At 46.4% G+C, this 27864-nt stretch overlaps 1 protein-coding gene across 1 annotated transcript in view; it reads left to right on the top strand.

Annotated features, from left to right (window-relative positions):
• Positions 1-25574, top strand: part of ATP1B3 (ATPase Na+/K+ transporting subunit beta 3) — a 70115-nt gene extending 44541 nt beyond the window's left edge. Inside the window, exons 3-7 of the mRNA XM_075340968.1 lie at positions 6804-6908; positions 10441-10631; positions 13078-13128; positions 21563-21646; positions 24687-25574. Coding sequence (XP_075197083.1) covers positions 6804-6908; positions 10441-10631; positions 13078-13128; positions 21563-21646; positions 24687-24857 — 602 coding nt within the window. The 3' untranslated portion in view covers positions 24858-25574. The remainder of the gene's footprint in view (positions 1-6803; positions 6909-10440; positions 10632-13077; positions 13129-21562; positions 21647-24686) is intronic.
• The last annotated feature ends 2290 nt before the right edge of the window (positions 25575-27864 follow it).

The following is a 27864-nucleotide window of genomic DNA, read 5'->3' as shown; positions in this document are numbered from 1 at the left end:
CTATGCATGCCCCAACATTGTTAGAGTTGAGGGCTGCTCGTAAGTGGAGTATGTTGTCTTATTTCATAGAGGAGGTTCCCAAGCTCTGTCAACAACAAAATAAATCTTGGCACCGTATTTTTCGCTTTATAAGACGCACTTTTGTTCCCCCAAATTTTGGGGGAAAGCAGGGGGTGCATCTTATAATCCGAATATACGGGGGGGGGGGGGTGTTGAGAGAAAATATTTATATATATATACATATATGTGTATATATATGTATGTATAATATATATATATATATATATATATATATAATATATTATAAAATATAATATTATAGAGTCCAGGGGAGGTGGGGGCAGCTCTGGAGCGGTGCTGAGGGCTGGTGAAAGCTGCAGGAGGGAGCGTTAGATCTCCTGCTCCCGCTCCTATAATATGCACTGCCGCTGTCCATCACCGTGGTGCTGAAACCGCAGCGCGGTGATGGGCTGGGGCAGCAGCACATGTTATATCTGCCTTTGCCCCCCTTTCATGGCACATGTCCCCCCTGTGTTAGATATGGCCCCCATGCTGCTGCCCATAGTAAAATAAAAAACCTTCTTATTTACTACCTCCAGCGCTGATCTCCCAGTCTCTCTGCTGCCGCTATGATCAGGCACGCAGAGATGATATCACTCTGCTGTGCCGATCACCTGACCGGCACCGAGAACCAGGAAGTGCAGGAGCTCAGCAGCACGAAGGGAGACACGAGGGAGGACAGCACTGGAGAAGGTAAGGAAAGTGATTTATATTACTATGGGCAGCAGCATGGGGTCATATCTAACACAGGGGGAGGTGTGCCATCCATAGGGGGCCATATCTAACACAGGGGGAGGTGTGCCATCCATAGGGGGCCATATCTAACACAGGGGGAGGTGTGCCATCCATAGGGGGCCATATCTAACACAGGGGGAGGTGTGCCATCCATAGGGGGCCATATCTAACACAGGGGGAGGTGTGCCATCCATAGGGGGCCATATCTAACACCGGGGGATGTGTGATTCTTTTTTTTTTGTTTTTATGGTAATGAATGTTACATCACATGAATGCCTTATGTATCTAATATGTTTTTAAAGTTTTCTGTTTGATGCTTATGGCAACAGTGTTCTACGCACGCGGGAAAACAAAATGGTGGATTCTCATGCGATATTCACAGCAACTGAGAGCAGAGGAGTGATAAAATTCTTGTTTCTGCAAGGAAAGTCTGCCAAGGATATTCATGATGATATGTCGCAGACATTGGGGGATCAATGCCCTTCATATTCCACAGTTAAGAACTGGGTTGCCAAATTTTAAAACTGGTCACTTCAGCACCAATGATGAGGAACGTCCTGGACGACCGAGAGTGGTGGTTGTTCCGGAGATCGTCGATGCTGTGCACAACCTCATACTGGAGAATCGACGAATTCCAGCTAAAGCAATAGCAGACATCATGGGGATTTCCCGTGAATGTGTTTGTGTCATTATCCAGGAACATTTTGACATGAGGAAGCCATCTGCAAAGTGGGTCCCCAAATGTCTGACAACAGGTCAGAGAAGCATGCGATTGAAAACTTCCATTTGTCAGCGTTTTCAGACTGATAACTTTCCTGGATTGACTGGTCACTATGGATGAGATCTGGATTTATTTGTATGACCTTGAAGACAAAGAGCAGTCAAGAGTACAGGCACAGTGGTTCTACTCGTCCAAAGAAGTTCAGGGTGCAAAAATTAGCCACTAAAGTGATGGCGTCTGTGTTCTGGGATAAGGAGGGGAATGCTGCTAGTGGACTACCTTCAAAAGGATTCCACCATCAATGCAAGGTATTACATTGAACTTTTGGACCAATTGAAGGCAGCTCTGAAGGCCAAAAGGAACGTCAAGCTGTCTAAAGGAATCTTGTTCCTGCAAGACAATGCCTCCGCCCACACTTCTCAAGCAACCATGGCAAAACTGGCAGAGCTGGGCTTCCAGCTGGTTGACCACTCACCTTATTCACCAGATCTAGCTCCCTCCAACTATCATCTGTTTTCCAAACCCAAAGAAACACCTCAAGGGTACCAAATTTCACACCATTTCTGATGTCATGGCTGCTACAGATACCTGGTTTGAGGCACAACCGAAATCCTTCTTTTTGCTAAGCTTACAGAACTTTGAATACCGATGTAAGAAGTGTGATGACCTCAGTGGAGAGTATGTGGAATAAATGTAACGTTTCATCATCCTAACTCATTTCTGGGTAAAGCCAAAGATCTATCAGCAGCCCCTCGTAGGTGAATAACTTTAAATTTGGTGAAATCCGCGTTGGTTTTTCAGCAACTGAATGAGCTGTTGAAAATCTACCACATATTTTTCCAAGCAGATGAAATTTGTAACGTCTTATACCTGCAGATTCATCACGTGTGAATTCATATTTGAGCCTCCATGGTAAACGGAGGACCAAAAATTTGTTTTTAATTTTTCTTAGAGGGGGTAATTTATACAATTGGCTGAGAGCTTCCATACTAGTTGGCACTGTAATTCTTCATATAGCAATTATGGAACTAGCACAGTCTGTGATGTCCTGACCCCAACTCAACAACCTCTGGTAAGCATGAGACTTGCGGCCGGCCCTGTAGACTTGCGGCCGGCCCGGGAGACCTGCCCATATTCTGACCATGAAAGTTGGACGTCTAAAACCAGCCTTAGAGGAGCAAATGCCATTTTGCAGATGGATGAAGTGCTGTGGGTAAGTGCAGAATTCTCCACCGCTTCTGCAGTAATGATGGTGGCCATTCTGGGCTGAGGAATAGGGAGATCTAATGTAGTCTCCTCTATAACAAGGTGCATTGCTTGGTGGCGGTCCACATTGGCTTCACTGGAGCCGGTGAGTTCAGTGGTCAACTCCCTAATTAATGACAACATTTCACACATGGTAGAACAGTCATGAAGTGGATAACGGATCCCTCCTGAAGCCGCTCCTGCGGATGTATCGGTGCTGTTCTCTAGACTTGACTATTATTTGACCTCCTTTTTGAAATGTTAATCTGTGAAGGAAGAGCAGATTGCTGTGGCTTGTAGGATTATTATCCCCACACACTTTAGCAGGAAGCTTCTCCCCCGGTGTGGTGTTTGGATCAGCACAAACTGTCCACATCGGATTAGCATTTTTTCAGAATACACTGATGTTTAGTATGGATTTTGATCCCATATTCTACTTATGACCTATAAGAACATGGCATACTAATAACCAAAGCACTACTTTTTTTTTTTTTTTCTGCAACATTATAAAATAATGGGGTCCAATTCTGTAGTCACATTTTAACACTAGAAGTCCCAGGAATTTCGAGCTCCATAGGGTTTCAATGGTAGAAATGTCAAATGACCCCTCTCTGGGACTTCTAGTGTTAAAGGGGTTATTCATTTCTAATATTGATGGCCTAACTTTAGGATCAAATATCATTTTCTAAAAGTGTTGAGGGTCAGAATGTTGGTACTTTCCAAATCAATGGTTTGGTGTGGCAGTAGCGCTTCCGCGAGCACCATGCCCCCTTCATTAACACTGCTCTTTACTAGTCAATGCCGTACATTTAGTAGCCACAGTGCTTGGTACTGCATCCCATTCCTTTACATAGGACAAAGCTGTAATACCCAGGAAAGCCGAAACAAAGTACTGAATTGTGCCTGGTAAACAATAAAGGGGGCGTGATGTTCACAGGAGCGCCATGGCCAATTTAAACACCTGTTTAGCGGGGTGCTGGGAATCTTAATCCAAATAAAATTGTTGTTCTCTCTCTTGGATATTAAGATATGGATAATCCCTTTTATAACCTGACCAGCCTTTTATATCTGTACTTTTTTGAGCCTTGCTAGTATGCCATAGAATGGGAAGACTCCTCCACCAATATCTGTTATACATAGGGCAGCACAAGTGGCCACTTCTTGCTTGGGGACAGGTCCTCTTTCTAAAGACTTCATTACAGTGACAACCGTCACCACAGCACGTGCGCTAAGGAGCCTGCGACCCAACAGCTCAGCTAAAGGCCCCGTCACACGCTACGATTTATCTGACTATCTCAGTAGTGATGTGAAATGCCCAGATCATTGTTACGATTTGCCGAGATCGCACATAGGTCGTTTAGTAGCGGTCACACGTAAACATCTCACAAACGACGCAACGTCGTTCAGCGATATATTGTTTGACCAAGGCGGTCGTGTGGATGTTGTTCGTTGTTGGCAGGGTGTCAAACGTAGCAATATGTCTGCTGCGTTCCAAACGACGAACAATATTTTGAAACTGAACGACGTGTCAACGATTTTCAACCAGTTTGCGATCGTTCGGAGTCGCACGTAGATGTCACACGCAACGACGTCACTAACTATGACAGACGTGAGTCACGGAAACCGGGACCCCCGACGACATATCATCAGATAAATCTTAGCGTGTAACGGGGCCTTTAGTCTGAATTTTGCAGTCATTATTTGGAACATCTCAGTGCTCTGATAATTTAGGGGATCCCCTTTGCAGCGGTCCTGATCGTAGCATTGTCCTTATAATGGACCTTTATAATGTGCTTCTCCTGTTCCATAATCTGTTCTCTCTCCGCAGGGCTCAGTCCTCGGATCTGATACCCCGTACACTTGTCGCCATGTGGCTTGTATGTGTTGTCCGTCTGTATCGTTCTCACTATTAATGATCTGCTGATCTGACGGGTCTGGTTTTGATTTTAGGATATTGATCAATAATGGTGAAATCTGTCCTTTCCTGATCACACCCCGTGAGAAGTTGGGGTCCCTCCATATGTGCGTCTAAAGTGTTTTGTTGAATTCCTGATAATCACATATGATCACCTCATCCTAATCTACCTATTCCGTTTTGTAATCTATTTTCCATACTTGCTGATTCTCTGAATTTTTCACAATCCTACATTTATTGGGTCCCATTAATAATTTTTCCTGTCACAATTGCTCCTTCTGCCATTCTGTGACACCTTCTGGCAGGACACGAGGCGCTCTTGTGAATGAGCCAGACTGACAAGTCTCCGTTTTCCTAATGGCCTGTGTCCGGGCTGCTTCTGTGGTGTCTGACCTGAGCGGATCTGACATTTAGGCTATGTGCTTACGTGACTCTTTTTGCACTTTTGATGCGTTTTGTGTGTGTTTTTTTGCTATTTTTAATCAATAAATGCAAGGAAAAAGCATCCAAGCAAAGTCTATAAGAATCCTGACTTGCTGTGCACATGCGGCTTCTTTTTTCTTACAGATTTTGTTGAGATAAGAAGCAGCATGTCAATTGTTTCTGCATTTTTTTTTCTTGCGTTTCTATAATCCCCCTGCAATGCTTTACCACTACAGTCGATTATATCGCAGCACTTTGCCTCACACACTGCATACAGCATGGTGTGTGAGGCTCTCTGTAGCTCAGTAACCCGGGGTCTCCATCGTGATGACCCAGGTTTACCATGGCAGTGATCGGATCCCTTGGTCCATGTGATTCCAATATAGGGACCCGATAGCCAGGAAGAAGTAAGCGATCCCCCTGCCTGCCTCCTAAATGCTGTGAACACACTGATCAAAGTATTTAGAGGGTTAAACTGCCAGGAGCGGCGCGAGCACCTCTCCGGACAGTGAGACAGATCCCAGCTGTAACATCAGACGGAGACCCGGCGACTGTTGTAGAGGTACAGCACCTGAACCCTCACGATCGCCATGACTAATAAAAAGCACAAAAAAAGCAGGAAAAAACGTATATGAAAAACTCACAAATGCAATCAAAAAGAGTGCGGGTTTTTTTTTTTTTTTTTTTTGCTTCTTTTCTGCGAAACCATACTTTATGTGCAAAAAAGAAGCGCATGAAAAAGCAACGTGGGCACAGAGCCTTTAGCTGCATAATATGATATATATTGTTCTTCTAATATCACTGCCTGCAGTAATGGATATATTGGGTTTCATATCTTCAGATGTACCCTGGTCCACGGTGCATACCGACAGGCCACACAGTCACTGGGTGACAACTATACACTACATAGTCTTTTGCGATCTGCTGTTGTCAGGGAGAGATGTCCTTGCTGTAGACTGAATCTGTCTCCCATGATTGATCAAAAATGGTCCTTACCACAAATGTACTGGAGACAAGTGTGCACATAGTTGTATGTAACGCTCACACAACCATTGGCAACACAATATATTTTTGCATTATTAATGTAGGAGTCCCCCACTCCAGCATCAAGCGGATGGTTTGTTAATTCGGAGTCATGTGGTTTAGTATATATACGCCCCCCAGGTACTGTATATGTTGATTCTGTCCTTTTTTTAAGGCCTTTGACGACAACAACAAATTCCGTGTGCAGCTTGATCAGTGGCCGGCACCTTCCCCCCCTTACAGCAGCACAAAAGCTTTTCACACCAAAATTCCACATGACATCGTCAATGCCCCGGCAGGACACACACGGCTTTGTGAGACCTGACCCGCCTGTCTCCTGGGCATCGCTCACTCTGAGCACCCTATTTATAAACGCTCTGCTCCACCTTTCACCAGATCCATACGTGATTACAAAGATCTCATGGAAAACTTGCTTTCAAATGCAATTTTTTCCCATGCTGGATCCTGTTACCTCACGTTGCCTTGTCAAGTCCTAAAATTCTGATATTAATTTTATGTTCTTTTGCTCCTTTTTTTTTATATTTGATTAAATGTGATGATGAGAAATGTCACTACAATAAAATGTTATCGAAATGATCACTTTAAATTATAAAAATTATTAAATTGTTTGGTGTTCTCTTAACTTATATTAACGTTTTCCCATTATTTTGTTTTTGGTAGGTCTTATGATTTCTCCCAAATCTGCTGGCTTGGAGCTTATATTCAGCAAGAGTGATAAGTCTACATATGAGCCCTACACTAAGGTTCTTCACTCATTTCTAGGGCGTAAGTATATATGTATAATACACCAGTGACCTGGCTTAATTTCAATTAACACGTGTTTTGTATAAGGGGACTGTACTGTGTAGAAACCAATTCTGTCCCCATGGCAGGGCGCTTCCTTGTACAAGCAGGAGTGATGTAGGGGAATAAAGGAGAGCTGCTGCAGGTGACGTGATTTCCCTGCACCTTCTCTCCACTGTCTTCTAAAATTCCTCCCACTCCAAAGGCCACACACACACTACACTCACTCTCGCACTCTCTCACACACTCTCGTACACACTCTCGCACTCTTTCTCTCACACGCTCTCGCACTCTTTCTCTCACACGCTCTCGCACTCTTTCTCTCACATGCTCTCGCACTCTTTCTCTCACATGCTCTCGCACTCTTTCTCTCACATGCTCTCGCACTCTTTCTCTCACATGCTCTCGCACTCTTTTGCTCTCGCACTCTTTTGCTCTCGCACTCTTTTGCTCTCGCACTCTTTTGCTCTCGCACTCTTTTGCTCTCGCACTCTTTTGCTCTCGCACTCTTTTGCTCTCGCACTCTTTTGCTCTCGCACTCTTTTGCTCTCGCACTCTTTTGCTCTCGCACTCTTTTGCTCTCGCACTCTTTTGCTCTCGCACTCTTTTGCTCTCGCACTCTTTTGCTCTCGCACTCTTTTGCTCTCGCACTCTTTTGCTCTCGCACTCTTTTGCTCTCGCACTCTTTTGCTCTCGCACTCTTTTGCTCTCGCACTCTTTTGCTCTCGCACTCTTTTGCTCTCGCACTCTTTTGCTCTCGCACTCTTTTGCTCTCGCACTCTTTTGCTCTCGCACGCTCTCGCACTCTTTTGCTCTCGCACTCTTTTGCTCTCGCACGCTCTCGCACTCTTTTGCTCTCGCACGCTCTCGCACTCTTTTGCTCTCGCACGCTCTCGCACTCTTTTGCTCTCGCACGCTCTCGCACTCTTTTGCTCTCGCACGCTCTCGCACTCTTTTGCTCTCGCACGCTCTCGCACTCTTTTGCTCTCGCACTCTTTCTCTCACACACTCTAGATTAATGTCGTCTGAACATGGTGATATCAATGCCTTCAGCTGACACGGTGTATAGCGGCGCCAGCCATATGATCAGCGGAGGAGTTTGATTGGGCATGTCAAATTTTGGACTGCCAATTGTTTGGTGTACCAGAGCTAAGCCGCCGGTAGAGATGTCGGTCTGCCGATTTCTTTCTTGGTGCAAACACTGGAGCACTCCAGCGTATGAGAGAGATGGCCGCTGGCCGAACAATCAGGTGAAGCATTGCTTGGCCAACAGCTATGTAATATGTAGGGCTGGCCTAAAAGGGTTGTCCACTACTCAGGCAACCCCTTCTAAATTCCATAATTACACTTATACTCTCCTCCAGTGGTGGCATTGGCTCTCCCAGGGATTGCGTGACATTGTCCTGTGATCCCTCTGGCCAATCTACGATGGCTTCTCTCCCCTATTTCAGACAAATCAAGATATCCGGAGAAATTGAGAGCAATGGCTGCCCTCTCGCTCATCTTCTGGATGTCATTTGCAACCAAAAAGGATAGTGAAGCCAGCTCTGACTGCAGGAGAGGCAGTGTTCGGGGAGAAGAGGGGAAAGGGAGTGGGAAAGTTGTCGGAGTAGTGGATAACTCCTTCAAGGATATGGTCTCCCCTATCAGGCATAATGCGGCCAAAAATTGGCAATGACAGTGCTGTTGTTTTAAAACTATTTACCTACAAAGCTGTGCAGCCCATAAGGGGGTCTCTAATAAGCTGTGTGATTTTTGTAGGTGAACAGCGTTCTGCTAGGGGAGGAAAAGTTTTTGACAGTCAAGTTAAAAAGCTGCATCTTGTCTGTCTGACGAGTGCTATGTGAGACGTCTTCTAAATAATGTTACAAAGGTGGTATAAGGGAATTGGTGGTAATTGCCCCTTATTTATTTTTTTTTTTATTTTTTTTTTTTAGTCCTTTTTCTAATTTACAACTGTTATATCTCAACGCGGAATGAGACCTTTTAAAGATATTTTACCTGTACCTTTTTAAAGCACTTGTATCGAAATTTTGATTCTCTTAATATATTGCAGTCATCATATTATATAGCACTATGTACTTATAATTGCTCATTTTGATTTTCTACCCAGTTAATTCTTCTTTTCTATTAGGTCTATGACATGTGATTTAAAAAAAATAGATGAATCCTTCTAAGCTCTATGTAGAAACAGGAAGTCTCTTTCCTTCATCAACTCCTGACCGAGATGTTCTACTCATCCTTTCTGCCACTGGCTTTTACAGTGATGACTCATTTAGGGAAGAGAGACTTCTTGTTTCTACATAGAGCTTAGAGGGGTTCAGCTAGTCAAATTTTTAATCTCCTGATGTCATAGACCTAAAGAAAAGAGAAGGATTAACTGGGTAGAAGGGCAAAATAAGCAATTGTTAAGTACACAGTGCTATATAATATGACTGCAATATATTATCCTTTTTAAAAGGGAATATGTCACCAGGTTTTTGCCACCTAATCTAAGAGCAGCATAACGTAAGGGCAGCGATCCTGATTCCAGCGATGTTTCACTTTACTGGGCTGCTTAGTGTAATTTTGATAAAATAGTCCATGAGCTCTGTATAACTGCTAGATCTGCAGCAGAGAAAACAATGATTTTATCACAATATCAGAAAACCGCTCAGTAAGTGACACATCGCTGGAATCAGGGTCTCTGTTTCTACATTATTCTGCTCTCAAATGGGGGAGCAAAAACCCGGAGACAGATTCCATTTAAATTTAAATAGACGGACAAAGATTTATTGTAACAGAGTGGTAGAGCGGATTAAATTCTGCCTTTGGTTATCCCAGTGCTCGTCCTTTTTGCACTGGTGTAGCTGCTCTCTGTCCTATAGAGAATCAGTGTATTAAGAATTGCATGATCGACCACTGCCGCCAATCTGGGGACAGAACCGTAAGATCAGCTCCCCCTGACTGATCTAGAAGAATGTGATGGGTGATCATTTCTTACCACAATACCCCTTTTAAGATGTCTTTTAATACAAAACACCTTAATGCTTAGCACTGATTAATCCATAGCTCCTGCTGGTCGGTCGTATGAATGACAATTGGGACCTATAAGAAAGGAATTCTGGATATTTATCCAAGATTCCGCTTTATTTTGCCAGAAAGCCGGTTCGTCCTAGTCCCTTGAGGTTAGAGCAGTTTCTGTGCTCGGCCATTCAGCAGTGAAATGGTTACATGTGACTTTTTTGGACCTGCTGTGATGAGGAGGTCAGTTGTTCAGCTCTCAGCAGGGCCATAGTGACCTTCTGTCCCGCTAGAAGTGAGGCAGAAAAATATCTGCAAAGACTGCGATTTCCAACATTTCAACTCTCGGACGCGTAACAAGATATTTCTTCATTGTTGGCCGGGGTCAGATTAAAGCTCCGCTCTCTGGTGTTTACACATGTGATGGATTTAGGAAGCATGTTCCATGTTAATTGTACTAGTGTGACCCGGCGCAGTTATTTGTGACGATGTTGTACTTTGTGTCTTCCAGCATACAACGACTCCATACAAGCGTCAAATATGGCGTGTGCACAAGGCCACTACTATGACCAGGATGGATTCGAGGAAAGGAAGTCTTGCCAATTCAACAGGTCCTCGCTGGGACCCTGTGCCGGACTTGAGGGGAATGAGTACTTTGGGTACAATGAAGGGAGTCCATGTGTAATAGTGAAAATGAACAGGGTAGGTATTCTGTGAGCTGTTAAGAGAGAATAGAAAGTGGTATACAGTGGAGCCTTGGTTTACGAGAACAATCCATTCTGGGAGTGTGTAAACCAAGTTACTCGTCTAGCAAAGCAAAATTTCCCATAGGAAGTAATAGAAGCTCAGACAATTCGTTCCACAACTTGTTCAATGTCCCATCCTGGTCCCCTATTGTGCCATTACACACGCACACGCACACAGGCAGATTTTGTTCACCTTACCTTCTGTTCCATCGCCAGCCTCATGGTTCTTGTAGTTCGCTGGTACAGAATGTGTATCGGGTAACCATTGTGACTGATGCCAGAGCTTCTGCTGCCAGAGCGCTGACGTCAAAGGCAGGAGCCACTTGCCTCTGATTGGAAGCGCGCTGCCTTTGAGTAGCGTCTGACAGCGGAAGTTACTCCATCGTCGCGATGGTTACCCGATACACATCCTATACCTGCGGACTACAAGAACCAGGAGGCCGGAGATGGAACGGAAGGTAAGGTGTGTGTGTGTGTGTGTGTGTGTGTGTGTGTGTGTGTACTGCAAGAGCAGGTCAGAGCGAGGTGGATGTACGGAACCGGAAGTGTGTGCAGTGAATATTTGCTCGTACAGCGAAGCTTGCTTGTAAACGGAGTTACAAATTTGCAGCAAGCTTTGCTCGTAAAGCGAAATGCTCGCACACCGGGATACTCGTAAACAGAGTTTCCACTGTATAATTCTGTATGGCATGGGGGGGGGGAGGGTACAGAGAATTTGGCTGTGCATAACTTAACTATATGCTGAAAGCTATTACAGGCTGTGAAGTTTAAGGATGGAGAGACTGCAGATTTAATGACCATTATGTAACAACGTCCCCTGTAGCTGGTGTACAACTATATACTATGTAGATGGTAGTTTTCTTATCTTGGAAAAATGTATCCCAATTTTAAAAACCTGCTGATCTGAAAATCTTCTCAGTAACCTTAATAATGTGAATAATGTGTGCATCTGGTGAAAGATCCGCTTACGTAGCTCTCCTACACCCAATGAAGCTAGTGTACTTACTATGAAAATCCATGTTGGAATGGCTGAACATTTTTCTTAAAAGGATTCAACAGTCTCCACCCCACAACCCCCCCCCCCCCCCCCACCCCCCGTCTGACAGCTCCTCAGTGTTCCTGATCCCTGCTGAGATCTCACACTGCTCAGTGCAAGCTGTAGCTGTCGGGATCGGTGGACGGACATTGAATACACTGGTACTCATGAGCTCTCACTCTAACTGGAGTATATAACCACACTGAAATGAATATTCAAAGTAAATGCACCAGCTTCATTTGGTCAAAGGGATCAATTTCATAATTGTGAAATTTTGAGCGCTAATATTGACTACTTAGGAAGTCTCCTGATCAGGCCCTTTTATCTGTTAGCACTATTAGCACACAAGTGAAACTACCATAATCTGTCAGTGCATGCTAATAGTTTATGCCAGACCAGGACCTGTGGAACTATAATGAAGAGGGCATTGAACCATTTTTTGTACCGCACTAAGGCATGCCACCACGCTGCCTGTCCAGCATTGGGAGGGCATGCCACCACGCTGCCTGTGGAGCACTGGGAGGGCAATGTCACCGTGCCGCCTGTCCAGCACTAGGAGGGCAATGTCACCGCACCACCTGTTCAGCACTGGGAGGGCAATGTCACCGCTCTGCCCTCCCAGTGCTAGACAGGCGGAGCGGTGACATTGCCCTCCCAGTGCTAGACAGGCAATGTCACCGCGCCGCCTGTCTAGCACTAGGAGGCCAATGTCACCGCCCGCCTGTCCAGCACTGGGAGGGCAATGTCACCGCTCCGCCTGTCCAGCACTGGGAGGGCAATGTCACCGCTCCGCCTGTCTAGCACTGGGAGGGCAATGTCACCACTCCGCCTGTCTAGCACTGGGAGGGCAATGTCACCGCTCCGCCTGTCCAGCACTGGGAGGGCAATGTCACCGTGCTGCTTGTCCAGCACTGGGAGGGCAATGTCACCACTCCGCCTGTCCAGCACTGGGAGGGCATTGTCACCGCTCCGCCTGTCCAGCACTGGGAGGGCATTGTCACCGCTCCGCCTGTCTAGCACTGGGAGGGCAATGTCACCGCTCCGCCTGTCTAGCACTGGGAGGGCAATGTCACCGCTCCGCCTGTCTAGCACTGGGAGGGCAATGTCACCGCTCCGCCTGTCTAGCACTGGGAGGGCAATGTCACCGCTCCGCCTGTCCAGCACTGGGAGGGCATTGTCACCGCTCCGCCTGTCTAGCACTGGGAGGCCAATGTCACCGTGCCGCCTGCATCTCCACTAGTGGTTTAGCTTGGGGGCAGTAGACTTACTGTAGGTGTTATTTTGATTGCAAATATGGCAGCCCGTCTGTGCTTTCCACATTTTATAGTAGCACAGATCTAAACTAATTCATCTTTGACTATTTTAGATTATCGGATTGAAACCCCTTGGAAATCCGAAAATAAACTGTACTTCTAAGGTAAGTGTTGCATAAACAGCCAATAATTCAGGGGAAAGGAATGTTTCCTATAATAAGGACTTGTGAGAGACCACCCTGCCGTGCTTTTATTGTGATCACATGGGATTGTGGCACCATTTTCCTTTCTTCTGCTTACTGGAGTATGTGGGACATTTCCCACAATTCCATGGGGCACTGCTGGGGTATGCAGGACACAGCGGGGCCTGTTCCTGTGTAAGCGGCTGTACGCCAGCACCCTTTACCCCCTGTCATACAGTCACACCCATACTCATTCCCTCACGGGTTTTGTTTTTCTTCAGGCAGCTGTAACTCTGCTCCGTCCACTCAGTTTGTGAGAGCAGCTGAATACACAAAGTCACCGTGGTCATCAAAAGCCGGGGAACAAATGTTCATAAATCCTTGTAGTATCTGTGCTTTGGTCATCCGCTCCTGACACAAACTGAGTTCCTGCTGCCTCGGGTGCTCTGTATGGGGAATTTATGTCATAAAGACCTAAATGTTGGCCCCAGGTACAGGGCACTTCAGGGGAAGTGATCACATATACAGTACAGAGAGATGGATGGATGGATAGTCACTGTTTTCAGGGGATTAGCATTTGTTTCAATGCTTTAAGGAGTCCATCGCCTAAGAACGCTACATACTGACAAGTGACTCCTAAAATCCAAGGGAGTCTGTTCCTCGCGTAGTAGATTCCACAAGTGGAAATGTACAAAGGTGAGGAACAGGGTTTGGACACCAGTCATATTATAAGGCTGCACACAATGAAAGCAAGGATGTGGTAAAAGTCCTGACATGGCAATTCCCTCGCCTTACCAGGCGGTTCTATATATTACCAAGGACCACGGAGTAGACGGCAGCCATAGGTAGATGCTCCAGGGATACCGTGTGCCCAGTAGAAGAGCTGCTCTGGGCCATGAGATGTATAATGGTGAAGGTCTGTCTATACAGTGCACCCCTGTTTGTATAGTTCGACAGCATGGATGGTAAGACTGCAAATGCTCGTATGATACCAGGATGCAAATATAAAAAATGCAAATACAAACTTTTCTATTAAGGATTTCTTTTTCGCTCCTAATTGGGAGACCCAGACAGTGGTGTATAGCTACTGCCTCTGGAGGCCGCACAAAGAACTACACTTAAAAGTGTAAGGCCCCTCCCCTTCTGGCTATACACCCTCCCGTAGGAGTACGGATTCCTCAGTTTTAGCTTTGTGCGCAGGAGGTCAGACACGCACGCATAGCTCCATTGTTTTTAGTCAGCAGCAGCTGCTGACTATGTCGGATGGAAGAAAAGAGGGCCCATACAGGGCTCCCAGCATGCTCCCTTCTCACCCCACTGTATGTCGGAGGTGTTTGTAAGGTTGAGGTACCCATTGCGGGTACGGCGGCAGGAGCCCACATGCTGATTCCTTCCCCATCCCTTTTTACAGGGCTCTGGGTGAAGTGGGATTTACTGGTCTCCAGGCACTGAGACCGTGCTCCATCTACAGCCCCTGGAGAAGATGCTGGATGGAGCGGAGTACATCAGGGACATGGCCCTGCTTCCTCAAGGTACTCTGTGTCCCCGTGCATTTGGCGCTCACACCGCAGCATGCTGGGTGTTGTAGTGCGCCGGGGACATCAGCGCTGCGGCGCTTGTGCCATGGCCTCATTCAGCTTCGCTGAAGCAGGCACACTTCTGGGAATCGGTCGCGCCGGCCGCTGGGACTGCGGCGCGGCTGGCACTTGTGGTGCGCCGGGGACTTCAGCGCGGGCCGCGCTTTTACGGCGGCCGCGCTGATAACTCGAGTCCCCGGCTTTTGCGGCCTGCTTCCGTTCGTTCCCGCCCCCAGACCTGCCAGTCAGGAGAGGGGCGGGACGCTGGTCAGTGCATCAGCGCCGAGGGCTGGAGTCGTTTTTACATACTCCAGCCCTCACAATCGGCACAGAGGGGACACTGTTTCCCGCACTTTTGTTTAGGAACTCCCACGGACCGCCCCTCTCCACAGACGCCGGCAGCCATTCCTGCTGACACGCTGAGCTGCAGAGGGGAGCCGGGGAGACCCAGACAAGGAATTCTGCGCCTCTTACCCGCTATTAAGCGGGCGGTAAGCAGCCCTCAGGGCTCACCCCCTCTTGTGCCAGTAGTATTCTTAGTATTTTGTTTCTACAAATACTTTGTATTGCATAGCGCTGGTCGCCCTTTGGCTATAGACTCTCTCACATTGCAGAGAGCCAGCAGCATGTCGTCCGTAAAACGCAAGGGTGCCAAGGCACAGACATTATATGCTTCCTGCACCGCATGTGGGACTTTTCTACCGGCAGGCTCCACGGACCCCCATTGTGTGCAGTGCTCGGCCCCTGCGGCGCTTGCACAGTCGGGACCTCTGCTGGACGTGACCCAGGGTGTACCACCTGTGAATGCTGTCCAGGTGACAGGAACTGAGTTTGCAGCTTTTGCTGACAGAATGTCTCTCACTATGTCACAAATTCTTGACACATTGCGAGCTAGGCCTGTACTTCAGGCCACGGACACTGTGCAATCATTGCCCCCTGGTCCCCCTCAGCTGAATTACCTCCAAGCTCCGGGACGGGCACATACACCTCAGGGTGAAGACTCTGACGATGGCCCCGGGCAGCCTAAGCGGGCTCGCTATGACGGGCCTTCACATTCATCTCAATGGTCAGGATCCCAGCGAGATGAATCTATGGGTGATGAGGCGGACGTAACTGATCAGGATTCTGATCCTGGGACCGCTCTCAATCTAGATACACCAGATGGTGACGCCATAGTTAATGATCTTATATTTAACATCAATAAGATGTTAAATATTTCCCCACCAGCTCCTCTTGTAGAGGAGTCAGCTTCGCAGCACGAGAGAATCCATTTCAGATACCCTAAGCGTACATTAAGCACTTTTCTGGACCACGCTGACTTTAGAGACGCAATCCAGAAACCCCACGCTTATCCTGAAAGGCGTTTTTCTAAACGGCTTAAAGATACACGCTATCCTTTTCCCCCTGAGGTGGTCAAGGGTTGGACCCAGTGTCCAAAAGTGGATCCTCCAATTTCCAGGCTTGCAGCTAGATCCTTGGTTGCAGTTGAAGATGGAGCGGCACTTAAAGATGCCACTGACAGGCAGATGGAGCTCTGGCTGAAATCCATCTATGAAGCGATTGGAGCGTCGTTAGCGCCATCTTTTGCGGCCGTATGGGCACTCCAAGCTATCTCAGCCGGGCTTGCGCAAGTCGACTCAGTCACACGTGCATTTGCCCCGCAGGTAGCACCATTGACCTCGCAAATGGCGGCATTCGCGTCGTACGCGATTAATGCTGTTCTTGACGCTACAAGCCGCACGGCAGTGGCGTCAGCCAACTCCGTTGTTTTGCGTAGGGCCCTGTGGTTGAGACATTGGAAAGCAGATTCTCATTCCAAGAAGTGCTTAACCAATTTGCCTTTTTCTCGTGACCGATTGTTTGGAGAGCGTTTGGATGAAATCATCAAACACTCCAAGGGTAAGGACTCATCCTTACCGCAACACAGACAAAACAAACCCCAGCAGAGGAAGGGTCAGTCTGGTTATCGGTCCTTTCGAGGACCGGGCAGGTCCCAATTCGCCTCGTCAAAAAAGACTCAAAAAGACCAGAGACGCTCAGATTCTTGGAGGTCTCAGTCACGCCCAAAAAGGACAGCCGGAGGAACCGTTGCCAAGACGGCGTCCTCCTGACTTGCAGTCTCCGATTCCCACACCCGCGGTCGGTGGGAGGCTTTCCCACTTTGGCGACATTTGGCTGTCACGCGTCAAAGACCGTTGGGTGAGGGATATTCTGTCTCACGGGTACAGGATAGAGTTCAGTTCTCGTCCGCCAACTCGTTTCTTCAGAACTTCTCCACCACCAGACCGAGCCGATGCTCTGTTGCAGGCGGTGGCCGCTCTAAAGGCGGAAGGAGTGGTGACCTCCGTCCCTCTTCATGAACAAGGTCACGGTTTTTACTCCAATCTGTTTGTGGTCCCAAAAAAGGACGGATCGTATCGACCCGTCCTGGATCTAAAGTTGCTCAACAGACACGTAAAAGTCAGGAGGTTCCGGATGGAATCCCTACGCTCCGTCATAGCCTCAATGTCTCAAGGAGATTTTCTAGCATCAATAGATATCAAAGATGCGTATCTCCACGTGCCGATTGCACCAGAGCATCAGCGTTTCCTACGCTTCGTCATACACGACGAACACCTGCAGTTCGTAGCGTTACCTTTCGGTCTGGCAACAGCCCCCCGGGTCTTCACCAAAGTCATGGCAGCAGTAGTAGCTGTTCTGCACTCGCAGGGTCACTCGGTCATCCCGTATCTAGACGACCTGCTTATAAAGGCACCCTCTCAAGAGGCATGCCAGCACAGTCTGAAGGTGGCACTAGACACTCTCCAGAGTTTCGGGTGGATTATCAATTTTCCAAAGTCTCATCTAACCCCGACCCAATCTCTGACTTATCTTGGCATGGAGTTTCATACTCTCTCAGCGATAGTGAAGCTTCCACTGGACAAGCAGTGCTCGCTACGGACTGGAGTGCAATCTCTCCTTCAGAGCCAGTCGCACTCACTGAGGCGCCTCATGCATTTCCTAGGAAAGATGGTAGCAGCAATGGAGGCAGTCCCGTTCGCGCAGTTTCATCTGCGCCCTCTACAATGGGACATTCTACGCCAATGGGATGGGAAATCGACGTCCCTCGACAGGACTGTCTCCCTCTCTCAGACTGCCAAGGACTCTCTGCGTTGGTGGCTTCTCCCCACCTCATTGTCACAGGGAAAGTCGTTCCTTCCCCCGTCCTGGGCAGTGGTCACGACGGATGCGAGCCTATCAGGGTGGGGAGCGGTGTTTCTCCACCACAGGGCTCAGGGGACGTGGACTCAGGAAGAGTCCACCCTGCAGATCAATGTTCTGGAAATCAGAGCAATCTATCTTGCCCTGCGAGCCTTCCAACAATGGCTGGAAGGCAAGCAGATTCGGATTCAGTCGGACAATTCCACGGCGGTGGCGTACATCAACCACCAAGGGGGAACACGCAGTCACCAAGCTTTTCAAGAAGTCCAGCGGATTTTGACGTGGGTGGAAAGCAGAGCGTCCACCATATCCGCAGTTCACATCCCAGGCGTGGAAAACTGGGAAGCAGACTTTCTCAGTCGCCAGGGCATGGACGCAGGAGAATGGTCCCTTCACCCGGACGTGTTTCAGCAGATCTGTTGCCGCTGGGGGACGCCGGACGTCGATCTGATGGCGTCACGGCACAACAACAAGGTCCCAGTTTTCATGGCACGGTCTCACGATCACCGAGCACTGGCGGCAGACGCCTTGGTTCAGGATTGGTCGCAATTCCGACTCCCCTATGTGTTCCCACCTCTAGCATTGTTACCCAGAGTTCTCCGGAAAATCAGGTCCGACTGCCATCGAGCCATACTCGTCGCTCCAGATTGGCCAAGAAGGTCGTGGTACCCGGATCTGTGGCATCTCACGGTAGGCCAACCGTGGACACTACCAGACCGTCCAGATTTGCTGTCTCAAGGGCCGTTTTTCCATCTGAATTCTGCGGCCCTGAACCTGACTGTGTGGCCATTGAGTCCTGGATCCTAGCGGCCTCAGGTTTATCTCATGAAGTTGTTGCCACAATGAGACAGGCTAGAAAACCATCCTCAGCTAAGATCTATCACAGGACGTGGAAGATATTCTTAGCGTGGTGCTTGGCTCAAGGGTTTTCTCCCTGGCCATTTGCATTGCCAATTTTTCTTTCCTTCCTGCAGTCTGGGTTGGAAAAAGGTTTGTCGCTTAGCTCTCTTAAGGGTCAAGTCTCCGCGCTATCCGTATTCTTTCAGAAGCGCTTGGCACGGCTTTCTAAAGTACGCACGTTTCTCCAAGGAGTTTCTCATATCGTTCCTCCTTACAGACGGCCATTGGAACCCTGGGATCTGAACAAGGTTCTCATTGCTCTCCAGAAGCCGCCTTTCGAGCCTTTGAAAGAGGTTTCCCTTTCTCGGCTTTCACAAAAGGTAGTTTTTCTTGTGGCGGTCACGTCTCTTCGAAGAGTGTCCGAGCTAGCGGCGTTATCTTGCAAATCTCCCTTCCTGGTGTTTCACCAAGACAAGGTAGTACTGCGTCCAATTCCAGAGTTTTCTCCCAAGGTGGTTTCTTCCTTTCATCTCAATCAGGATATCACTTTGCCATCTTTGTGTCCGCATCCAGTTCACCAATTTGAAAAGGGTTTACATCTGTTGGACCTGGTGAGAGCACTCAGGATTTACATTTCTCGCACGGCGTCTCTACGCCGTTCTGATGCGCTCTTTGTCCTAGTCGCTGGTCAGCATAAGGGATCGCAAGCTTCCAAATCCACCCTGGCGCGGTGGATCAAGGAACCAATTCTTCACACATACCGTTCTGCTGGGCTTCCGATTCCATCTGGACTGAAGGCCCATTCTACCAGAGCCGTGGGTGCGTCCTGGGCATTGCGGCATCAGGCTACGGCTCAGCAAGTGTGCCAGGCGGCTACCTGGTCGAGTCTGCACACGTTTACCAAACACTATCAAGTGCATACCTACGCTTCGGCAGATGCCAGCCTAGGTAGACAGGTCCTTCAGGCGGCGGTGGCCCACCTGTAGGAAGAGGCTGTCTGACAGCCCGTTCATGTGGTATCTTTTTACCCACCCAGGGACTGCTTTTGGACGTCCCACTGTCTGGGTCTCCCAATTAGGAGCGAAAAAGAAGAAGGGAATTTTGTTTACTTACCGTAAATTCCTTTTCTTCTAGCTCCAATTGGGAGACCCAGCACCCGCCCTATTTGTTCTTAGGGTTTCGTTTTTCGGGTGCACATGTTGTTCATGTTGTTTCTTAAGTTCTCCGATCTTGTTATCGGATTGAATTTGTTTTTGAAACTGTTATTGGCTTTCCTCCTTCTTGCTTTGGTACTAAAACTGAGGAATCCGTACTCCTACGGGAGGGTGTATAGCCAGAAGGGGAGGGGCCTTACACTTTTAAGTGTAGTTCTTTGTGCGGCCTCCAGAGGCAGTAGCTATACACCACTGTCTGGGTCTCCCAATTGGAGCTAGAAGAAAAGGAATTTACGGTAAGTAAACAAAATTCCCTTCATTGCCACCCCCCACAGCACACTAAGGGTGCATTCAGACGGCCATATAAACTGGTCCAAGACTGTCCGGGGGTCTCCCAACCTGAATGTGGACAGCTCTGTGTATTTCCATAAAGCTGTTACGCTCAGATTGGGAGACCCTCGGCCAGTCCATGCATTGCAGTCCAATCTCTGACCAATTTATATAGATAGCCGTCTGATTCCTTACGTGTAACTTTATTTTAGTGGGGAGAGGAGGATAAGCCACTCAATTGTTTGGGCCATTTAAAGAGCCAAGGCGCTCTCTGCACCCTTGGCATGGTCATTCAGTTAAGTTCCACTTCCTAGCTGCTTACTTTCCAACGATCTCCTCCCATCTCTTCCTCAATTGACCGCTTCGGCTTTACAGGAACCAGAGGTGACCAAAGATGGATGGAAAACAAGTAGGTGGAAGGTGCAGTAAGCTGTGGCCACAACAAGGCAATGCAGGGTTCACGTGCTTTATTTGTACAGTCAATTTGTGTTGACAGTGTCCCTTTTATATATCAGCATCTTTAAAGGGAACCTGTCAGGTGCAATATGCACTCAGAACCATGAGCAGTTCTGGGTACATATATCCAATCCCTGCATGTAGTAGCATACATACATTTTTAGAAAAAGTATTTCTAAAGATCCTTTATGATATGCTAATGAGGCCAGCAGCTAGTCAGAAGGGTGTTAGTTCCTGCGCTCAATCCACCCTCGTAACGTTAGCACACCCACAAGGGCGTGATTACATGCTATTCAATGCAGCATCATCAGCAGTGATGCGCGTACCTGTGTTTACTGTCACCGCTGATCAGAATGCCGGGCACTTCCAGTCATGCGCATTATGAAGCCAGGTGTATGTGTCCTGGCTTTAGAGAGGTCTAGTGTGCATGACCGGAAATGCCAGAACTTCTGACCAGCGGTGACAACAGACACGGGTACACGCGTCACTGCTGATGATGCTGCATTGAATAGCATGTACGCACTCCCCTGTGGGCGTGTTAACATGTTAAGAGGGCGGAATGAGTGCAGAAACTAACACCCTTGTGACTAGTCCCTGTGCTCATTAGCATATCATAAAGGATATTTAGAAATACTTTTTCTAAAGATCTCTTTATGTATTCTAGTATAGTCCTGGACAATTGGGCAGACATTGGCAATATACATCCAGAAGTGCTCATGGTTCTGAGTGCATACTGCACCTGACAGGTTCCCTTTAATCCGAGCTTGTTTCGGGAGTTCCCATGTATAAGAATGTTGGCCACTCCTGCCTTTGTACCCATTACTGGACCTGGACTAATAGTGCATTTCTTTTTTGCAGGCAGAGAACATAAGCCTTCAGTATTACCCGGAGTACGGGAAGATTGACTTGATGTATTTTCCATACTACGGCAAGAAAACTCACGTAAGCTTTGTATGAATACTCGTTTTGTTTGATTCGTGACCCGTTACATTAACCCAAAATGTTCTGACAGCATTTGCTTTGGCGTTTTGATTCCACGGCTTTGGTTGTATTCACCTCAATCGTAATGATCAGTGGGATCTGACAGCTCCTTATGGAGATGATATCCGCACAGATAAGACCATGTGTAACCTCAGTACTTGGATATAGATCACGGCTGCTAAATTGGTGGCCTCAGGGGCCAGATGTGACTTGGGATTTCTTAATGATCACTTCCACAGCCTGTAAGATGTGTCTATGATGGCAGCCGTGTACAGATTGCTGTGACTGTCAGTAACTCGGCTGCTCCATAGATGGTTTACAGAAGCAGAAACACAATGAAACTTTGATAATCAAAGATCATTTGAGACTGTCATTAACGATATGTGGGGCAGCACGAGAATGCAACTCCTAGTAAGAAGTAGTAACTTTCTTAAATTTTAATGTCAGGCAAAAAAAGTTGCAAGACTTCATAGAATTTGCAGCTGTTGTTTATATAACAGAATATATGGACCGCTCTGGATGCTATAGGGATTTTCCCCATTCAGAAAACCTGTCCCCAGGCTTTACTTGCCCTGCCCTGGTCCAGTACGGAGTCCCCACCTCGGCTTCTGATGTTGAGCAAACCAAGTCATCTACAGTGGCTGAGCTCAGTGCTTTCTACAGGATATCAGCAAATGGGCACCAGTAGAGACTCGGAGCTAGACCCTGGGTGGGGGAGTAAGACATGGAGGGACATGAAGTGCAGTCTCGTGTTGCTCCTAAACTATTTTTGGGAGCCTTTTCCCATCTATACACCCAGCTCCATAATTTTGTAAATTCTCGCTCTTCCTGTGCCTGCTGGCTTGTGCCCTATAGAGCATGACTCATTGGCGACTGCCTACAGCTCTGGAGTATGGACCCATAGACACATCACGTACCTCCATTCTGAGTCTGTGCAGACAGCGGTGCTATGTGCATGAGAGATCTATCTTTTACCAATACAATAAGCCTTTGTCATGTGTATTATTTTGAGTATAAAATTGCACAAAACCCCCTTCATTTATATCTTCCACAGACCTTAGTTTCCCTGGCTCATGGAGATAATTGTGGCGGTTTTAGCAGTCCCTGTGAAGTAATGAGTCTCCCCTTGGCAGTGACGTTGCTGCACTGTGCAGCTGCCACTGCTCTTGTACTTCCATACCAGCTCTGTATTAGCCCCTAAACGACCCATGACTTACTATCTCAATCATGGGTTGTCACCCTGCCTTTGATGCAGGCTCACACGCTGAACCCGCATCTTTCCCTGCACGTCGGCTGATTTAATCGGCCATTAAGTGCCTTAACAGACTAGGGTGGATCGCAAATCTGCCCGCGGCTGTTAATCGGTTAAATCCCGCTGTCAATCTCTGACAGCTGGATTTAACGCTTGCCGGCGGGGAGTGCGTCATTTCCCACTCCCAGCGGCACACCCATGACATGATTGCAGGGTCCCAATGGGTCATCAGCTGATGACCCCTGTCTCTTTCATTTCGATCTTCCTATGAATGCCGGCTGTGAGCCGCATTCATAGGAGATTGTGAATTTGTGCTATACATAGCGGTGCTGATGCAATTCTCTACAGCACAAGCAATAGGGGACTTGAAGCTGTGATTATCCAAAGGGGGGCAGTAAAAACAGTAGTAAAACAAAAAAAAATTAAAATAAACACCAGTTCAAACATACATATTTGGTATCGCTACATTCAGAAATGTCCCATCTATCAAGACAGAAAATAAACTAATTTGATTTATAAACTGTGTAACAAGAAAAGTAAAAGCTTATTGCTGCAATAAAAGAAAAAAAATGTAACCGGTGATGAAAACCTTGTATATACCCCTAAATAATATCAATAAAAACATCGGCTGTAGGCGCAAAAAAAAACCCAACCCTCACACAGCCCAAGATAACATTCATTGAAAACGTTCCGGCTCTCGGAATGTTGTGACCCAAGCAAATTTTATTTTATTTTTTTCACCACTTAAAGAAAACAAATTATATTATGGTAAAAAGATTGCTGTAAGTTAAAAAAAATAATTGCAGAATTTCACTTTTTCTTAATTTATTCTGCTACACTTTTTTTTTTGTAAGCAGGAATAAAATTCCATAATAAAATGAATGATGGCCTTCAAAAGTACAACTCACACAGCTATATCAATGGAAAAATAAAAATGTTATGTCTCTTGTTTAATGGAGGAAAAAAATGAAAGCTAAAAATATCCCTGTACTTAAAGGGAACCGATCACCAGGATTTTCGTATATAACCTAAAGCCAGGGCTATACTGGCACTATCAGGCTGAGTCTATACACACCTGTAGTGGTCAGCTCGGATGTTTAGGTTTTGAAATCCAAGAAAGTGACGTTTATAAAATCGGCAGCTTCTTGAGTGACAGCAGCTGAGGATCAGATAATATCTGGGGGGTATTCATAGTTATCCACTTCCCCTGTTAGAATTAGCATAAGTATTATACAGTTGATGTAACTTTTCTCTTCCAGGACCTGTGAGGTCATACCCATGTGACTAGAAGGGGCGGTGCCTTAGCTAATAGGAAAATATTGGTTCCTGATATCAGCTCTGTTGGATGAAGCCTCGCCCCTTCTGGTCACATGGGATTGACCTTACCACAGGTCCTAGAATTAGCATGTAACTTCACTTCTAACAGGGGGAGGGGATAACTATGAATACCCCCCAGATATTATGTGATCCTCAGCTGCTGTCACTCAAGAAGCTGCCGATTTTATAAACTTTACTTTCTTGGATTTCAAAACCTAAACATCCGAGCTGACCACTGCAGGTATGTATAGAATCAGCCTGATGGCGCCAGTATAACAATGGTTTTAGGTTATATGCGAAAATCCGGTGATTAGTTCCCTTTAAGGGGTGAATCTTAGGGTCTTACTGGCCACGCTGGCTCCTTTCTAGGGCATATCCTTGTTTTTCGTACATCCATTTTGTGGGATCTAATCCTGTCTGTTCTCTCTACAGTTGAATTATGTGCAGCCCCTGGTTGCTGTGAAAATCACACCTTCCAATTCCACCGGCATATCGGAAATCGTGCTCGAGTGCAAGCTTCATGGATCCCCCAACTTGAAGAATGAAGATGATCGAGACAAGTTCCTTGGTCGAGTGAATTTCAGAGTCCAAATTAGAGATTAAAATAGGCAGCTGAACAGTGTCCAGTTGAAGACATTAGTTTATTTTTTTTTTCTATTTTTTTTGTTTTTAATATTATTATTATAATTTTTTTTAATCAGCCATACCTGCTTTTGTAGGACCTGAAACCATCTGGGAAGTGATGTAAATGGCACATGATTCAGGGTAGCATAACAATGTGCTTCCAACATGATGCTTTAACCTCTTCTGTGCTCAGAGAGGCAACTTAGAATTCGATAGGCCTTTCCAGCGGTGAAGAGGTTAAACTCGTCCGTGCACGCATTTCTCTGCCCCAGTGCGGAGGGGCCAGTTTACAAACCACAAAGGAATAAGTAAATTATCATTTCATATTAGGGGACCTGTAAATAGCTGATTCCGAACATAATACTGGTGGTGTTCGTCCTATTTTTGATGTGATTTTATTCCCTCCCCGAAGCCCCTCTGTGAGTGTTACAAGCTTAATGTGTTGTGCTATGTAAATATTTAATTGAGTTAACACTGGTTTAACGGTCATATCTCAAACGCCTACACAGTTTTAGGGAACAAACAAAATGACAAATAAGTGAATGGTACCTGACCAACATGTACAAACAAATAAAAACAAAAAAAAAATGGAAAAAAAAAATGGAAAGATTTTATAACCTCTGCAAGAATTGTGTGTCTTGTGCAGATGCCTTAAGTCCTGTATGAAAAGCAAAATAAAGTGGATTTTAAAAGTGAGGCTGTGGTCTGGAGTGGATTTGTACCAACATTACAGCACCTACAAGAGACGATTGCCTTCTGCTCTCCTCTGATCTTGCTTTCTGCTTTTTTTTTTGGGTGGGGTTCCATGCAACTATGTCCACACAAAGCTCAAAAAAAAAAAAAGCCTCGTATGTTTCCCTGATGAAGCCTGTATAGGTGAAACATGTTGGGGAGGCTTAACCTGTAGGATTTTAATAAGCTAGCGTTAGGACAGCGTTTACTAACAATGTGTGCTGATAGAGTATGCGTCCATTAAAGGGAACCTGTCAGGTGCAATATGCACCCAGAAACACGAGCAGTTCTGGGTGTATATTGCTCATCCTTCCCTAACCGTCCCTGTATACACTAGCATAGATAAAGAGATCTTTAGAAAAAGTATTTCTAAACATCTTTTAGTGTATGCTAATGAGCGTGAGGACTAGTCCCCTGGGCGTTACTTCCCCTTGCCAGTTGGCTCCATTAGAATGCCCCTGTGGGTGTCCTATCATGCTAATGAATGTGCAGCATCACATGATGATCTCGCTCACACCTCTGCTGCCATCACGTCCAACGGGGGATTTTGGCTCAGTGCATATGACCCCGGAGTTCCGGTCATGCACATTATGAAGCCGGCTGTACATGTTACTGCTTCAAACTGAAGTAGTGCGCGTGACAGAAACTCTGGGATGATGCGCACTGAGCCGAAATCCAGCGATGGCAGCGGAGCGGTGAGTGAGAGCATCCTGTGACGCTGCATATTCATTAGCATGGTAGCACACTCACAGGGGTGTACTAACATGCTGATGGGGGCGACTAGCCAAGGGAAGCAACGCCCATGAGACTAGTCCCCTCGCTCATTAGCATACAGTAATAGATCTTTATAAATATTTTTCCTAAAGATCTTTATCTATGCTAGTGTATACAGGGACGGTTACGCAGGGATTAGTAATATACACAGAACTGCTCGTGGCTCTGGGTGCATATTGCACCTGACAGGTTCCCTTTAAGCAATCACGGTAGGAGAGAGATAAGATTGTGTATCTATACACAGTTTTTGAATTTGAGAACAGCAGTGTTGTGATTTTTTTTTTTTTTTTTTTTTTTTTTTTTTTTTTAAACCAGGGAGAAAACAAAATGTGAGTCATTAAGCGGCCTATTTATAAGTAAACAGCACCCTTCCGCCACCAACAAACCCGCAGGTGACAACTGTACATAACAGCTGGCTGACACTAATGGGCATCGGTCCCAACCAGTTCTGGAATCACTCTGGGCCAATTAATCCCTAAATTACTGCTTTCAATTGTGACCGTGGTATCTTAAGGCTGTGTGCGCTCGTTGCGCTTTCATGTGTTTACGCAGTGTTTTAAACTGCAGCATAAATGCATGCGTTCTGCGTTCCCAGCAAAGTCTGAGAATTTAGCAAATTCCATGTGCATGTCGTGCTTTAAAACGCAACATTTTGGATGCCAAATTTTTCACAAAATCGATGCGTTCTAAAAAGCAACATGTCACTACTTTTGTGCGTTTTGGATGCTTTTCCCACTCTGTCTATGGCAGAGCACGCATCCAGAACGCAGCTTTTCGGCGTTTTTGAAACGCACATGCAGTGACAAAACGCTGCGGAATATTTGTCACGGCAGAACGCAGACGTGCACACATACCCTATGTGGTTAAAACACCCCCATTGGCAAGATCTGCTTTCTTGCAATTGTAACTATGGGTGCCTATCGTTAACATGGTACCATCTGATGACCCCAGGTTATGGAGCCTGTTAGACCCTGCTCATAGGAGGACCTGTCAGTGAGAAAATGGCTTGTCTCGTGCTGCAGTCCCGGAGTACTGCAATACATGAAACCAGCGATCGAAGTAACAAATATTCATATCCCACAGTGGGGCTAGGTGAAAACAATATGTAAAAAAACAACATGGCACAAACCCTTTTTGCCACTAAAAACACTGCCTTTGTGGTTATATAAAAAAAGAAAACAAAATGTAAGCATAATTGGTATTGCCTCATACAGAGCGACCCAAGCTATAAAACATGTTTATTCCATACTACCAACAAAGTAAAATTAATAAAAAAAAAAACTCAGTATGATGAAAATATCAACATTTGACACACAAAATATAGAGTAAAAAGCAATCAAAGCCATATGTGGGGGAAAAAGCAATAATTCTGGTATCACTGTAACCATTCTGACCACAAAAATAAATCGGTCATCACGTTTACCGCACAATGAATCTTACAACAAATAATTAAAGCCAATTATTGGTTTTTATTCATATA

Source organism: Anomaloglossus baeobatrachus, chromosome 3 (assembly GCF_048569485.1).
Source record: "Anomaloglossus baeobatrachus isolate aAnoBae1 chromosome 3, aAnoBae1.hap1, whole genome shotgun sequence".
NCBI classification, from domain to species: domain Eukaryota; kingdom Metazoa; phylum Chordata; class Amphibia; order Anura; family Aromobatidae; genus Anomaloglossus; species Anomaloglossus baeobatrachus.
The sequence above is the reverse complement of the archived record's forward strand: the minus strand, read 5'-3'. Positions and strand labels throughout refer to the sequence as shown.